The sequence below is a fragment of the Parasteatoda tepidariorum genome, chromosome 8 (genome assembly GCF_043381705.1).
Source record: "Parasteatoda tepidariorum isolate YZ-2023 chromosome 8, CAS_Ptep_4.0, whole genome shotgun sequence".
In the NCBI taxonomy this organism is placed as follows: Eukaryota; Metazoa; Arthropoda; class Arachnida; order Araneae; family Theridiidae; genus Parasteatoda; species Parasteatoda tepidariorum.
This window is the reverse complement of record NC_092211.1, coordinates 75,869,548-75,886,049: the sequence shown is the minus strand read 5'-3', so window position 1 is coordinate 75,886,049 and position 16,502 is coordinate 75,869,548. Positions and strand designations below refer to the sequence as shown.

General features: G+C 25.6%; 2 protein-coding genes across 6 annotated transcripts in view; one reads left to right on the top strand and one right to left on the bottom strand.

Annotated features, from left to right (window-relative positions):
• Positions 1-256: 256 nt before the first annotated feature.
• LOC107449886 (exonuclease mut-7 homolog) lies at positions 257-10,252 on the bottom strand. The gene is made up of 8 exons (XM_043043664.1): positions 10,105-10,252; positions 9,527-10,013; positions 7,438-7,491; positions 6,080-6,281; positions 4,335-4,405; positions 2,568-2,606; positions 609-763; positions 257-512 (listed from the first exon to the last, which is right to left on the bottom strand). Exons 1-8 carry the CDS (start codon positions 10,122-10,124, stop codon positions 257-259), a joined length of 1,284 nt encoding a protein of 427 aa, XP_042899598.1. The 5' UTR covers positions 10,125-10,252.
• A 52-nt stretch (positions 10,253-10,304) lies between these two features.
• Positions 10,305-16,502, top strand: part of LOC107449885 (dynamin) — a 49,056-nt gene continuing 42,858 nt past the window's right edge. For 4 of the 5 annotated variants that reach the window (XM_043043669.2, XM_043043667.2, XM_071184245.1 and 1 more), the window contains exons 1-2: positions 10,307-10,642; positions 14,230-14,303. In XM_043043669.2, the coding sequence (XP_042899603.1) occupies positions 10,479-10,642; positions 14,230-14,303 (238 nt within the window). In that variant the 5' untranslated portion in view covers positions 10,307-10,478. Of the gene's footprint in view, positions 10,643-14,229; positions 14,304-16,502 lie in introns of all 5 variants that reach the window. The other variant, XM_071184246.1, reaches the window with a different exon arrangement.

The following is a 16,502-nucleotide window of genomic DNA, read 5'->3' as shown; positions in this document are numbered from 1 at the left end:
ACTTGATCAAGTAAAAAAAACTAATACACTTCCTTAAATTAGAGGAAGTTTTTTTTTCAAGAGTCAAAAAAAAATTTCAGCTACTTTTTATCTTTTTTCAAAAAAAATTTTAAATAATTTTATTTTTTAAAATTTATATTTATATTTAAGATTGTTCATAACAAAGTTGAAAATCTTTTGACACGGTCGTAGCTTATGTAATATTGCCTTAAAAATTTTATAACTGAAATTAAATAGATACTATCACACTTTAAACTTAAAATATATAAATAATAAGAGCACAGATAATAAGAATACGAGTGCCAGCTTCCTCCCCGATACACATAATAAATACACAAAAATAAGAGACATTAAGAAAAATCAAGACCTTTGATATATCTGCAATACATTCAAGATAACAGCTTCTTGATTGAATAAATTTTATGTCAGAGGAAGACAAGCTGAAAGTCAAATTAGCATCAGATTTTTCAGTTTCATCTTCTGTTTCAAGTTCATCCAGCTCAGCATCCGAACTGAAAATAAGAATATGAGAAACATACTATGCAGCAAATAAAGTCATGGAAGAATATATTTAAATTGAATATCACAGCAGGTAAAAATTAAATTACCTCTTATTAAGAGATGACAGAACAGCAACAGCATCAAGATCAAAATCATGCACTCTTAATTTCTCTTTCATTTCAACTGCAGTTTCTTTATTCCCGTAATGCATAAGTTTGATTAATAAATGCTCTTTCAGACCTTGATCATCTCCAACTATTTTCTATAACATACAAAAAAACTCATAAAGAATCAACTAAAATATTTAATAACAATGGGTTATAAATAAAATATTTAATAACAATGGGTTAAAACTGGTTTTAAATAAACATTTTACAACAACGTTTTTAAATAATTTATGAAAAAAATACAGTTGACTTTAATTGAGGGTATGAGAAATTTTGTTACTAAAAAATTCCAAAATATTAAATAACAATTGGTTATAACTGGTTTTAAATAAAAAATTCACTACAACATTTTTAAATAATTTATACAAAAAAATTCAGTCGACCTTACTTGATGGCATGAAAAATGTCTGGCAATGGAATATTCTGTACACAAACATAAGGAAATATTCAACTATAAGGAAATATTCTTCTCATAGAAATAAAATTTAGTGGTACTTATTTATTTTAAATAAAATAAAGCTAAATTTTCCCCTTCAAGCAAATAGCAAAAAACTCCCTATAAGACGGAAATAGTTGGTAAACTCACTTCACTGCATTTTTATCATCATTTGGTCACTTTACTGCAGATTGATAATTACTAATTGCAGACAACAAAAAAATAAAAAACTTATAACTTTACAAAGGGAAATTACAGTTTCAGTTTAATTCTAATAAAAATGTAATTCAATTAATGTAGCATATAAAGTTTAATGAAAACTTAAAATACTCAGAAAATACTGGTTTCTACTGAAAATAATACATTTAATTATTATTAAAAAAATTATTTTTGGAGACATTAAAAAAGGGTTACATCTTAATAAAAGATATAATTAGAAGTAACAATAATATAAATTTTAATCGGTTGAAAATTCACTGTGAATATTTCTGAAACCAGACTCTATAATTGTCCAAAAGACACAGTAGGAAATTTTAATGTCAGCTAAAATTAAAAGCAATATTCATAAGCACAAATAAAATCACTTGTGTTAATTAACATTGTTTTGCAAATTTATTTACACAAATTTAACCTCTCTTTTTTATTACTACTATATACTAATTTTACTACTAATACTTATACTATGTTATTCAATAGAAGAACTTAAGCATTCTCATAAAGCAGAAAATGAATTCAACTTCCTTTATGTTAACAAGACAATTAGACGAGGACACAATTTCTTTATTCACACAATGACTAAATAATATTCTGACTTATTCAATCTGTAATTACTAAATTCAGCAAAATGTGATGTATTGATAATTTTAAATGTAAGGTTATAATAAATTTTTAAAGCTTACATTTTAATTTTGTACACATTTTTAAAGCTTAGTCAGAAAAAAGCAATAAAATACAAACATGAATTTTAGAATTTGGAAACAAGAGCATATTTTATGAAATAAAATGAAACAAAAATATTCAAAAATATAAATTGGATATGGTATAAATTAGAACGCAATTCAATGAATAAAGTGAAATAAAAATATCTATAAATATCATTAAGTTGCTTAATATATAAGGAAATTGCATACATACAATTTTCAATTAGTAAAAATGGAAGTAGATTTTTGATCTTATTATTAAAGATGACCTTCAAATGAATCACTTAAGTATGTAATACAAATTATTTAAGCAGCAAATACTTAATAAGAATAAACATTTAAAAAATTCTATATAAAAGATATTGCAGTGAAAAAAACAATGCATGAATAAATGGTTCAAAAAACAAATGTAATTACAAAAAAATATAAATATTCGTTAAAAAAAACATAAATATAAATATTAAATAAAAATATAATATGGGAACAGTGTTCAAACTAACTGATAAATGGCCAAAAAAATATGTTCTAAAAAGGCTAACATACCATCACCATATCTTCCCATGTTGCTTCAGAGATTGATTTCTGGAAATAAAAATCATGATGATTTAAAATTGGTAATTAATACACTAAAATTAGAATCTCAAAAAAAAAACCTTCCAAACAAGCAAATGAGGCATTGTTTTCAATGTATTTTTCACACTGATATAAATTAGACCATTCCAAGATGATGGGACCAAGTTTAGAAATTACAAAAGTTTAATGAACAAAAAGTACAATTTATACTTGTACTTAGTTATGTATCTAACATTGTAATGCAAGCAAGTGCAACATTGTTTTCAATAAATTTTTTCATGTCAAACTTAATGAAAGAACAATAGAGTATAGAACAACTAATTCAAAAGCTGCAGGCATTATTATGTATAAAAAGTATTGCTTTTGGCATGTCTTATGCACACTTTCTACTTGACTATCTAGGGACTCCCTGAGCATGTAAGGTACATTTTCCGATAAAAATTTTACAGTGAATTGAATGAAATAAATTTCGAGTTGATAAGATTAATAGTTTTAAAGTTATAAGGGTTTTCTTCATAATGAGTTTTTATACAAAAAATAAAATTCAACTTTTAAAATAGTGGAATTTTAGTTGTGTGCTTGGTTTCATTCGAGGAAAAATGTAAGATATGTAAATAAGTGTTATATTTATAATTATAATTTTATGTATTGAAAATATTTATAAATTCTTTAATATTTATCTTATTGATTTCTATTTTATGTAATTTAATTCAACATGAAAAGTTACCTTGAAAATCATATCAACGCATTCATATAATCCTAAGATAGCAATATAAAGTGTGTACATAAGTACATATCACATGAAATAAAACATAAAAAGTCCTGCAACCTTTAAATTATTTGTTATATTGGCTTTTGCACAGTCTCATTCAATTTGGCACCAAAAAAAATATATTAAGAAACAATGTTTTGTTTGGTTAGATAGCATTTTAAGATGTATAAGCAGGTACAAGTACAAAATTGTACTATTGGTACATGCATTGTAGAGATTGGTTGCATTTAATTCAGAGTGAAAAAATACATTGGAAACAATGCCTGTTTAAAAGAAATTCAATATTCTTCCTAAAAATTGATGAAAGCGAGCAGAAGAAAGTTAGGGAGTTATTAGGGATTATTTACATTAACATATCAAAGCTTTCGATGGGGAAAAAAACTAGAATATTAATTTTTCTAAAGAAAAAGTCTTATTTTACTGGGCTATTAATGCTGAGTTGGATAAAGTTCAGCATACATAGAGATTCAATAACTCATAGCATTTCTGGAGTACTTAAAATCAGCATTATTGAATTAATTAAAATTAGGGCACAATAATTCATGTACAAATGGGGGAGGATTTTTTTAATGCAATAATACTCATGTCATATCCATTAATATAAAAACTTTAAATTTTTCAGAAAATCTTAAAAATTATTTATAATTTTAGTGATATAAACATAACAAACTCCAGAAATTAATCACAATCAATAAATTAATAATTACACAACTAAGAGATGTATATAATCTTTGATTAAAATCTCACCATTCACATGGACGGTATTCAATTAAATTTTTAAGCAAATATTACACTGCATTTTTATTCCAATAAAATGTGAGAAAACAATATTGCTCAATTTGAGTCAACAAGCAAAGGCATGTTCAATCAAAGATACGAATAGCGAAACTAAAAATACTCTAATATATAAAAGGTCTTAAATTTTTCTTAAACTAAATAACATTTCAAATCAATAAGAAACTAACCTGATAGCTTCTACGAATTAAAAGATTTATAGCTCCCTTGCTGCGAGCAAAATGAAGATTTTTACATTCCACTATATAAAAAAGAAAATACATAAATTCAGAATATCTTATGACTATCAACTATTATAAAATATAAATAAAACTAATAAAGCTAATAATTGATAACTAGACAGGAACTAATGACTATTTCATATTTAGCCTATTCTTCAATTGAATATTTGGTTAGGATAAACATCAAAATATTAGGAGTGTGAACCAGGCCATATAATCAGATATCCAGCTGGCTGAATCATTTGAGTTTTATATTTAAAGAATAGTTCCTTTTTAAAGAATTGAAAAGAGAAATGTAAGCAATTAAATTAAAAGCAGGAAAATAGTTTTTCTTTCTGTTTTTTGAATCTATGAAAATGTCTTATAACTATTGTTAAACCAACAAAATTATTCCAATATTGCTTTTCTAACAATGATACAGAATAGGCACTATTAAAAAATAATAAATTAATAAAAGAAAAATTAAAAAACAGCTTAGAAAAACAATTCTATTTTTTATTACTTTTAAACTTTTAGTAGTTTAAAATAACATTTTCTTTATTCATAAACCATTTGCATATAAGTTCACAAAAGCCAGTAATTTTTTTCAAAATGCAACTTGACTGTAATATTTGATAAATTCCACTATTAAATTCTTTCTTGTCTTGGAGGATTTTAATATCAACGAATAGACCTGAAAATGACCACTCACCACATGACCAGTCAACAAAAAAAAGGGCAATTTTAATTAAATAAGCAACTAGACATTTTTTTCCATCTTTTTTTTAAAAAAAAATCATTCAACCATAAAATTACATCAGTGCAAAAAGATTCAGGAAAACAGAATTTTCATTAAAATGTCCAATGTTCAAAATTTTGATCCTTCAGAATCCACCAATTTCAGATGAAAAGATTCATATGGAAGAACTTTCTTTAACGATTCACATTTTTCAAAGTTATAATACATTAAATGTATTTTGCCTCCCCTAATATTTTTAAATAAAGTTCTTTAAAGTCAGTATGTTTAACTAAATTTTGTCACATATTTACATTATTTTTACAGTTGAATTAACTTTTTATAGCCACAGATTTTTGCTAATAAGAATGTTTTAGGAAAATATAATTTAGTCTAAACAAAAAAACAGTTTGCAAAAAGTGGCTATTAAATGAAAATGACCTATCGCTATCAGTCACCTACTCATTAGGTTTTAGGAAAAAGTGGTTACTGAGTTATTAGAGATTATCATCCATTGGCTATTTACTGAAAATTTAAATTTTCAGATCGATCGATGAACTAATAAATCTGATCAATATAAGGAAATGGTTTTTATGTTGAAAATGGCTTTTATGTTGAAGCAGTTCCAAAATAAATAAACTTGTAATGCGCAATTAATTTTAGGTGTGCATGAGTAGAAATCTATTTTTTAAGCAATTCCTATTTTATTTTTGTTTTCATAAATATAATATAAATCAAATTATTAATTGTATTGAACTAAATCAAAACATTTTACTAAACTAATTTCCATTTATTTATTTTCAAAATTGAATACACTTAATTCACTGCATAGAAGTTAAGTTATAGAACTACCAGTTTTGAATAAGGAAAAAAAATGGAAAAAATCTTGTTTACGCCTATACTTGTTTAACTACTGTTTATCAATAGAAAACAAACAACAAATAATTGTAAGTAATTCTACTTATACAAGAAAAATTACCAGTTGGAATTTTAAATGTTTTTACAATAGCAGCTAGAACTCGATAAGCTTGTCTAGAACTCAATGAAATGCCTCCAGAATTAATTTCTCTAACAATCAAACTATCTAGGAGCTTTGCTGTCTGTAACCGTAACTCTGGACTTTCTTTAAGGAATGACATAGCAGGACCCCACTTATTATCATGTAAAAGTTGAAGGATTATCTAAAAAAGAAAAAAAAAGCCTATATTTATTTTAGAACATAAAATTACATTTACTTTACGATATAAAAATTTATATCAAATATTCACTAAGCTTATCATAAAAGTTTTATGATTTAAAATTAGTTAATCAATAATTTTCATACACTAGAAGAAACAGAATAATTATTTTAAATATTACTATACCCAATTATAAAGTTTCAAGCATAAAAACAACAGAATTTGGGAGTATATTTACATAACAGTACCAGCCCTAAACTAGTTAGTCAATTTTTTTGATACACAAGGAACTTTTTAAAAAAAATCATAGAATAAAGTCAACTTGAAGGGTCATATTATACGGATCAGAAACCTGATATAACTTGAAAACAAAAACAATAAGTTAATCTACAAATCTAAAAACTTTTATCTACAAATATATCAGAAAAGTTCTCAAGATAAAATGGTTTCACAAAATATCTAACAATGAACTATTCAAAATCAGTAAGCAAAAACCAATGGAATTAGAAATAATCAGATAACACAAATGGTGATTTATCGGACACACTATCAGAAACCCGAAATAACTGTAAGTAAAACAAATGCTGGACAGAACACCCCAAGATACACCTAAAATTACATGGTACAGAACTATTATGAATAAATTAAAGACAATAAATAAAACATGGAGCGAAATAAAGTGCTTGATCTCCAACAGGCTGGGATTGACAGTCACGACAAAAGCGCTATGAGAGTTATACATGCAGAGTGAAGAGCTATACATACAGAGCCTTTCAGAGTGAAGAGTTATAAAAAGGAGAAGGGTAAAATACATACCTCCCCCCCTAGACAAGCCACTATATGATATAACCACTATATGTGTGTTTTTCTAGATTTATTACAAGTACAAAACAGTGTTCTTAAAGTTATGACTAGCACAAAAACGTAACAGTTTCGTATGTCATAAATAGGTACTGATGCAAATATAACTCTCAGATTTTAGAATGTAATGTAAATTTAGATGATAAGATTAATAGAATTATCAAAAATTAAGAAACAAAAGCAATTTTAAAAAAAACATTTTCTCAGATAACAGCAAACTTATTATTAGTTATTAAACGAAAGTATTTAAACAAAAATTTAATATAAATTTGTTAGGATTTGTTTTAATTAATATTACCTTTTCAATGGGATATTCCTTCTGTAAGTTCAAAACACTAATACAATATGCAGCCTGAAAATATATTCAAAAAATAATCATTGTTATTTAAACATACATTATTGAACATATAAAATTATTATTTAAACATGCATAATTGCATATTCATTGTAAAGACATATATTCAGAATGCAAATTATACATTCAAACAACTGTTTTATACTTAAACACAATGAAAGAAAAAATTATATTTAAAATGAAGTATGAATAAGCTAGACTTCAAATGATGTTGTCAATTATTTCAAACTTAAAATAGAACAAGGCAAATTTTTTTACAGTATATTCATAACAATTAGAATATTAATAACAAATTAAACTTCACATCTACTGCAAATGTCTATACAGACTGCACTACTAAAATGAGCTGTGATAATAAATATAACTCTGAAGAAACACTTAATATCTTATTATGTGGGTGTATCACAGGTTTAAAAATTAAAAAATAAAGAGACAGAGAAAACTAATGAGGGAAGGATGATTATTTTTACCAACATCAAAAAAAAATTTTCTTTTTTTTTTTTTGCTATTTAAATCAGATTTTCTTTTTTCTTTTGCATTCATTAATCAAATTTCCCCTCAAAAATTAATGAACTAAAAGTTGCAACTGATATTTAAAAAACTTTATTAATCATGACAACCAATTAATGAATTTAAGCTCAACACAATCATGATTTGCTAGCTTAACATCAATTAAGGATTAAATTAATTAAAAACAAAAACATTAAAAAATCTTTTATTTCATATTATTCTTCGTAGAATAAGTCTTTTGTCATTATCTAAATACATTAACTATATATTTATTAAGTTTTAAACCGAATCAAATCTTCCATTACACGAACCTAACAACCACCTAGGATTGCCAGAACAAAGGGGAAGTAAATTAAGAAAATTCAAGTGCTTAAAATTATTAAAGAAAATAAATAAATATCTTTTTTTAATGTTTTTGTATAAATTTCTATTCCAAGAATACAATAATTACATCAATCATATTTTTCATACATCGTTAGTAAATTTTTTCCCTTTAATGTACTATTTAAATAGCCCTTTTACATACATTTAAGATTCAAAACAAATACCATTTTCATCAATTATCCTATTAGTTTAATATTTTTATTAAAGCATAGCATAGTTTTATCCAAATTAGTTAAGTACTTTTTTATAGATATTTCATTTTTTATGCTATTCTACATTTGCAATATATATGCAGAAAGAGTTTTTTTCCACTTTTTCCAGATGCCTGAGATGGTAAGACAGGCTCTGGTTTTAAAAGCATTAGTATTTAAATAAATATAAAATTAGAAGGATATAATTCCAATTTATTAATTGATAGAAAATATTTTACACACTAGGGGAGAGTTTAGGGGAGTTAGGGAGTGCTAGTTTAGGGGAGATTTCCAAATTGTGGTCTGTGGCAGAATAATCAACTTCTTGCAGTCTAGGCAACTTCTGAGCAGCGGAAAGTGAGAAATTTTAAGAAAAATATCACAGAAAGGGACCAACTCGAAAGGTATAACTCATACCCCCCCCCGTGCAAACATCTNCCCCCCCCGGGTAAACATCTACATGTTTTGTGTATAAAAAATTACATGTTTAAAATCCATTTGGCACCTTGGCGATTGCAGTTGGCGCGGCAGATTACAATACGGAAATCTACCCCTATCTTATAATTTAAAACTTGCACCCCATTCTTATCTGTAATCTGTATTTATAGTCTATTTTTCTTGAACTCCTTATTCTCTGAACAAAATTAGATTTAAAAATACTACACTCTTATTAAGAATATATAAATATATATTTAATACCATGAAACAATTTTCAACAATTAATAATAATTTTTACAAATAAAGCAATATTAATGAGTGATTCTATTAAAGACAATTGATAAACCATTTTTGGAAAAATATTTTAAAAAAATATTTAAAGAAATTGTTTGAATAACTTGATTTAAAATATGTAAATAAATAAAGTAAATTGGTTTAGATTATGACAACCCTGACAGACAATGAAGTTTATGTTGAGCCTCTCAATCTTATCACACAGCATTTTTTACCTCAGAAATTTTTTCTTGGTGTAGAAGATCCCTTACAAAGTCTTGAAAAGAAGTTTTTTCTTCACTCGAAATATTAAATGCATCACAAGCTAACTTGAGAATTTGGTAGTTTTTATAATTCAACAGATAACCTAAAATTTCTAATTTTTGTTCTCTATTAAAATCAAACCGAACAGAATTGTTTTCAACATATCTTTTAAAAGCAGAAATAAAGTTAAACATTAATTCAGTAGAAAAGTTACAATTATCGCAAGCAAGCCGCATTATATTAATAATGTAAGAAGATGATCTTTCATTTCTTGAAAAACAATCACATAAATGCCTGTAAAACATATCAGACGCTTTTGTTTTCTTCCATAAATTTTCACATTTTCGCATGTCTTTTAGTATGCTAAAGGCTTTGTTATTTTCCGGAGAAGGCAAGTGTGAAAAACGATTCTCCGCAACGCTGATCAACGCAATTCTATTAATTGATAAGAATCCTTGCCTGAAATAAAAAGAAAAATCAATTCATCAAATACATAAGAATTAACGTCAATAAAATTATTATAAATAATAAAATATCATTTGGATCTTACCGCAACCGATTTAAAAACATTTTAGCAGCCGACAAAACAAAATTATTCGAGCTTAGTTTAGATGAAGAAATTCTGCTTATATGAAAATAACAGTAACTACTCAAATGGCTTAAATATAGCTCATAAATTTACAAAAATCTCTCACTTTGACTACTTCACAAAAAAAGATGAAATAAAGATTAACTAAGCTTTTTTCAAGTAATAAATCAAAAAATTAGCCTTTTTTGTCATATGTTATAATAAATATTTTTAATTTATATTTTACAGAAGAGCTACTTTAACTTCTATTTGTTTTTGTATGTCAATATGATATTCGATTAATTTTTGTAAAATAAGTTCGTTTTGTTGTAGACATAATTTATGATAGCTTAACAATGTCTGGAAATGAGGGAATGGATAGTTTAATTCCAATTGTTAATAAATTGCACGACGCATTTACAAAATTAGGTGTCAATTTATCTATTGACCTACCACAAATAGCTGTAATAGGCGGACAAAGTGCTGGGAAAAGCAGTGTTTTGGAAAACTTCGTTGGAAAGTGAGTCATCTGTCAAGCAGAATCTTACTTTGTCAGGTTATGGCTAAAATAATAACTTTCTCTATATCGACCATAGCATCGCAATTTTATTGTGTTTTATTCAAAAGAAAATATCTATGTGTATCACAGATATTTCTTTTGTTTGAAAACAATTTCCCTTGTCATTTTATGCAAATATAATTTTTAAATGTTTTAAAGAACTCCGAAAATCGTATAAAGTTTTTTTATAATTATAAACTTATTTTTTTCTGATACATAAATTATAATTGAACTTTTAAAAAAATAGTTTCAATCTTTAACAAATTGTTTTGGTGCCAATGGAGAGGAAAAGTTTCTCAAAATTATGAGCGTGATCAGGAATAATAATATTGTTTTGAAACCCCAAAAAATTTTGATAGGTATTGCTGTATGGATAATGTATGCATGCTAACATTGCATGGACACCAAAGGGTTGCACAACGTTTTTAAAAATGTGTAATGAGTCATACCCTTCAAGTTTGTCACCTTCCGTTTGTGGCTTTCTTGGCGCAGTTACTGATACAGAATTCTTCCTTGTTGAAACACAGCCGTAAATAATAGGTACTCTCGAGAAAAGACGTTAACAGCAAAGTAGTTCATTTTATTGCTGTGATACTAATATTTGGCTTTAACTTATTAAATTCTGTCAAAAATATGCACTTTTTAAAAATATTGCATCGACCATCTTCTTTATACTGCTGGCAATCATGTCATTTATTTGTATTACAATATTTTCATTACATATTAAATTGTAATGAAAATTTTCTATGATACAATCTATCTTTTGCTGAAGTGTTCCATATCAATACCATGCAAAATGGTCAAGACAGATTTGGCAATAGTACACAAGAAACTTAATGAGCAAACTTTAGATATATTGCGTAATCAAACTTAAAATATATTGCATAATCAAATGGGGCAAGATTTAGAAGATTTTGTTACCGGCGAGTAAAATTTTTAACATGGTCACTTTTTCAAAAATTAAAAATTCTAAACTATTGAGAGAAAAAAAATTTATATTGTTAGCTTAAAGCATTTCTCAAAATAAGCACTTCAGGGTCCATCTCTAAGATGAAAAAAAAATATTCTAGCCTCTCAGAGTTGATTTAAGTATTGTATATTGCATTTTCAACTAATGGAATTTAGGGTTTGAGTCTTTGAACCAATGATGTGACATAAAATTTATGTTCATTAACAAACGTAAAATTTATTGTTTGAAACTAGATCGTAAATTATTGTAATCATAATGATAAAATATATTAGTTAAATCATTTTTAAATATCGTCCATGAATTTTTTTAAAAAAAGTTATATGAAATTAACTTTAACTTGAATGAAACCTTTAATATCCGAATTCAGACCTTCTGAAATTAAGAACCAACACAAAATAGCTTGAAAGTTCTGGAGATGATAACTGCTTTCCTGTGTAATAAAAACAGTACAAGAAGTGGCATCCTCGTGTTTTAATTTTTGCCTAAAAATTGTCATTAAGAAACAAATTTTTAATTGCCACTTTTTTGTAGCCATTGCCAACCATAAATTAGCCACCTATCATAATTTTTTTTTCTTTTAACGGGTCTCTTTATTTAATTCAAATTTCAAGAGCCTGATAGTGACACTTTAGAGTTGTAGTGACAGAATTTTGATAGATTATCCAGTGGTCAGAAAATCTACATTATTTTTTCAGTTTATTACAACTACTTTGTTACAAATTTATCTGGAACTCCCTATATTTAAATGTAGTAAATACAAACTACTTTAAGGAGATGAAATTAGCTGTAGAACTTAATTTACACCTATGTTCAAAATGGTATTGAATAAAAAATTGCTTTATTAATCATAAGGAATTAAGAAATGTTTATTCTTGTTTACATCATTCAGTTTGTTATTCTAAAACATTTTTTTTTTTTTCGAATTTGTTCATTTTACCTTAAATTTTTTGTCTTTATTAAACTTATGCCTTTAATATTTAAATTAAGAAATTATCATAATTAATAAGTGGTTAATGCTCTTTTTTCTCTAAGAAATGAAGTACATCAAAAATATGTTCCCTTCCTTTGAAATTACATTGATGTTTAAAAAATGTTTATTCAATAGGGTATTACTAATATTCAGTCACTATTCGGTATTTTGCCCTTTTAGCCGAATATTTGTCATATTGGTCACTTAATATATAATTTTAGCAACGTTTTTACAATAACTGAGTTACTTAAAGAGTGTTTCCTGTGAACTTTATTCTTTTATGATCACTTTTTTTCTAAAAATACAGCAATTTGAAAAGGTTAAATTAATATTTTTTGCTTTAAATCTTTCATTTAAAAGTTAAGAATGGTTTTGGTTTCTATTTAGCTTTTTCTTTTTCAAAAAAACTTATGTTTTTATGGACATTTTTATTATGATGCGGAAGAGTTTCTATAAGACTTTAGTCTTCACTTTTTCTTAGAAATACTGTGATTGGAAGCTGAAATGTTTTTAAAAATTAAGATCAATTTTTATTTTTTCTGTTTTACTTTTGTGTATAATCTGTTATTTTTTATATGCGTTTTTAGGGTAGCGCTGCATTTTTAAAAGTGTTTCTGGTAGACATCTTTTTAATGTTTAATGGATAATTTTTTTCTTGTAAATATATTATTTTTAGCATTAAAGTTTTGTTTTAAAAATTAAGAGGATGTTTTTTTCTATTTCTGTTTTTTTTCCCCGAAATATTTTTAATTATCTAGTTATCTATATATCTATCTTAATATCTAGTTTTTTTCTCTTTATGCGATGCCAATAATAACAGCTAAGTTTTGATTATTTTTCAATAATGACTAAACTTATTTCTATATTAAAAATAATATTTATTATTGATTCAAATCACTATTCATTACATCCTTAATATTTGCATGTGAAAGGTTGGCCAAAGTGATAAATTATCTTTTATCCATAACAGCTAATTTAAATATTAGTAATACGTGATTCTGAATATCGAATTCTTGTAACGTTCAGACGTGGGTTTGGGGGCATTCTATTGCGTTTATTGATGGACCTAAGAGGATATGTACTCATCAAATTCAAAAAATTAGTTGCATTAAAACCTTGTTTCTTATCTAATTAACCGTTAAAAGTAGTTGCTAGCCAAGAATTGCTAGAAACTACTGTTTTTTTGTATTGCACTACTTATTTCAAACTACAAACTATAAAAAAAAAATAGCACCTACAGTATTTTCACTACTTGCTGTGTGCTACTTCTTGTCACTGAGATTTCAAAAAAATATGCTAGAAAAAATGCCACATCATCTACTCAATAACATATATATGTAGTATAATATTTTGCAAACTGATCAAGTATTTGTTACACTAATTAAATGCTCTTTATTTCTAGTGTGAATTTTTTTTTTTTTTAACTGAAACCTTGCTTGTTAAGTTTTTTTCTTTCAGTCGTAAAAATTTACAAAAATTTTCTGTCTTATTATCTTTGTTTATTAATTAATGATCTTATATATTAATAAACTAAGAGAATAATAAAAATGTTAAATGTTTCTCTTGTTAATCTTCAAAATATTTAATATAAGTTTTACTTATTTTTAGAGATTTTCTACCCAGAGGATCTGGCATTGTGACCCGTCGGCCTTTAATTTTACAGCTCATAAATTCTCCACATGGTAAATACTTTCATGTTTAATTTTGAATGTAAAACAATTTTGAAATTATTTATTAATTTTTAATTAATAGGGATTTTAATAAAATTGATTTTAGAAGTATATATGAGTCTTAATTTTTTAGAGTTATAAATTTTGTGACCTATATGTCATTTGTAAAATATGTATGTTTTTCCTTTTTGTCAAAAAAAAAGGTAGAATAATTTTTTTTTTTCTCTTTTTATCCAGTATACTTGCTGACAAAATTTACTACCTATATGGCAGTGTTAAATTACAACAGATTGTTTTTTAATAGAATCGTTGTAGTACACTTTCAGTTTAACAGGAATGATGCTTGTAATATGTTCTGTTATGTTAAAAATGTGTGCAATAAGCTTGTACTACAAACTGTTTGTTTTCTTCCATATTATCTCCTGCTCAGAATGTTACTTTGAAAACAATGTTCAGTGTCCTTAGCTTCACATAAATAGCTGGAATTAATTTAGCTGATTATTGTGTAAATTATTTGCTCTGTAAATATGAATATCAAACTTTGGTACTTTTTATCTTCATATTTTTAAATATCAGCAGGGGGTAGATATAAGCAATACACACGAAAGATTCCTTCATCCATCAATTTTAATGAAATTAGGAAAATTGCATGACTGCAACAGAATGTAAATGCTTAGAATAAACTTTTTTTATATGTGATTCCGCATGTAACTATTTTACATCATCAAATCTTTGTGGTAATGATTTCATGGGTTATACACTTATTTATTATTTTCAGCAAATGCAGTAACAAATCTTATAGAATAGAGTTTTGTAGTTTCGCAATTATTTATTCATTTCTTTCATCTGAGTTTAGAAATGATAGATTCCAATCAGCTATACAGTAATAATACCCTAGAATTTTTAAATGGAGCATTGTGGGATCATCCACAAAATTACTCTTGTACAAAAAAAGTTAAGTTTTATATATACTGTATTTTCGTTAGAGAGAAGAAAAATACTCCTTTAACTTTTTATTCTAAGCAAATTAATTCTGAAATTAGAAATAATATAAATTTATTATTCTTTTGCAAAAAAATTTGCCTTTAAATAGAGCAATTTTTTTTTAAAGTATCATTTGTCTTCATTAGAAGCAGTCTAGTATATGTCTACTGTTCTAAAAATGTCCTAACTTTATTTTTAGCCCACTTCAAAGCCTGTAGTCATAAATAGCAATTACAAACTCACAACAGTTAAAAAAATAAAATCTTATTCACTACATATCAGAAAGGTTTTTTAAAAAAAAACAGCCTTAATTTTTTTCCTTATAATAAAAATATACTGTTCTAAAAAAATATATTTAATTTTCATTCTCTCAATTTTAAATTTTTTTGCTAAATAAAATAAAAACAATTGTTCAATTTACCATGTTAATAAAGGTTTTATCTTATACACTATCTTAATTAAAGATATCAAAAATATCATAAATGTAATTTTAAGGATTTATGCTTTAGTAATTAAAATGCATAGTTGTGATAACAGCAATATTTTTCATTACAATTATAATTTAAGTTTAAAAAAGTGCTTCTCTATATCTATAATATCCTTTGTTTTTTGGCAATTTCAACTTAATTTTTTATTCCAGCTGAGCATTCTGTTTTAATTATTTTGTTAATGAGCCTTTTTGTGAAATGTTCTCCTTATTTCCTGTTGTTGCATATTCTTTTTATCATTTTTTAAACACTTTTAAGAATTAAGTGTAATTTTAAAACTTAATGTTTTATTTGTAAGTAATAACGTCAATCAATTTTTTTATGTTTATTATTTATCATACTTTTTAGTTACCTCTGTTTAGGTAATATGATTGATTAAAAAAATTACATCAGTTAAAATTAGTTTTTATATTAAGAAGTAATTTATTTTGTAAAACAAAAAGATTTTTCTTCATGCAAAATAATAAATCAAATTTTCCTTATGTACAATAATAAATAATAATGTAACAATCAATAAATAATAATGTTAAATTGCTGGTGGATGCATCAGACATAAACTTGTTCCTACTTTCTGGAATTTTTGTGTAATATATTATTTACCTTAAAAGAAATGAGCCCTATTCCCCTTTATATACTTATTTTTTTCTCTTTATTGCTAGCATGTGTCCTTCACTTATATATCCATTCAATATCACTGTCACTTTCTAATCTGACAGCTGTTCTCTTTGTCATTTACTAG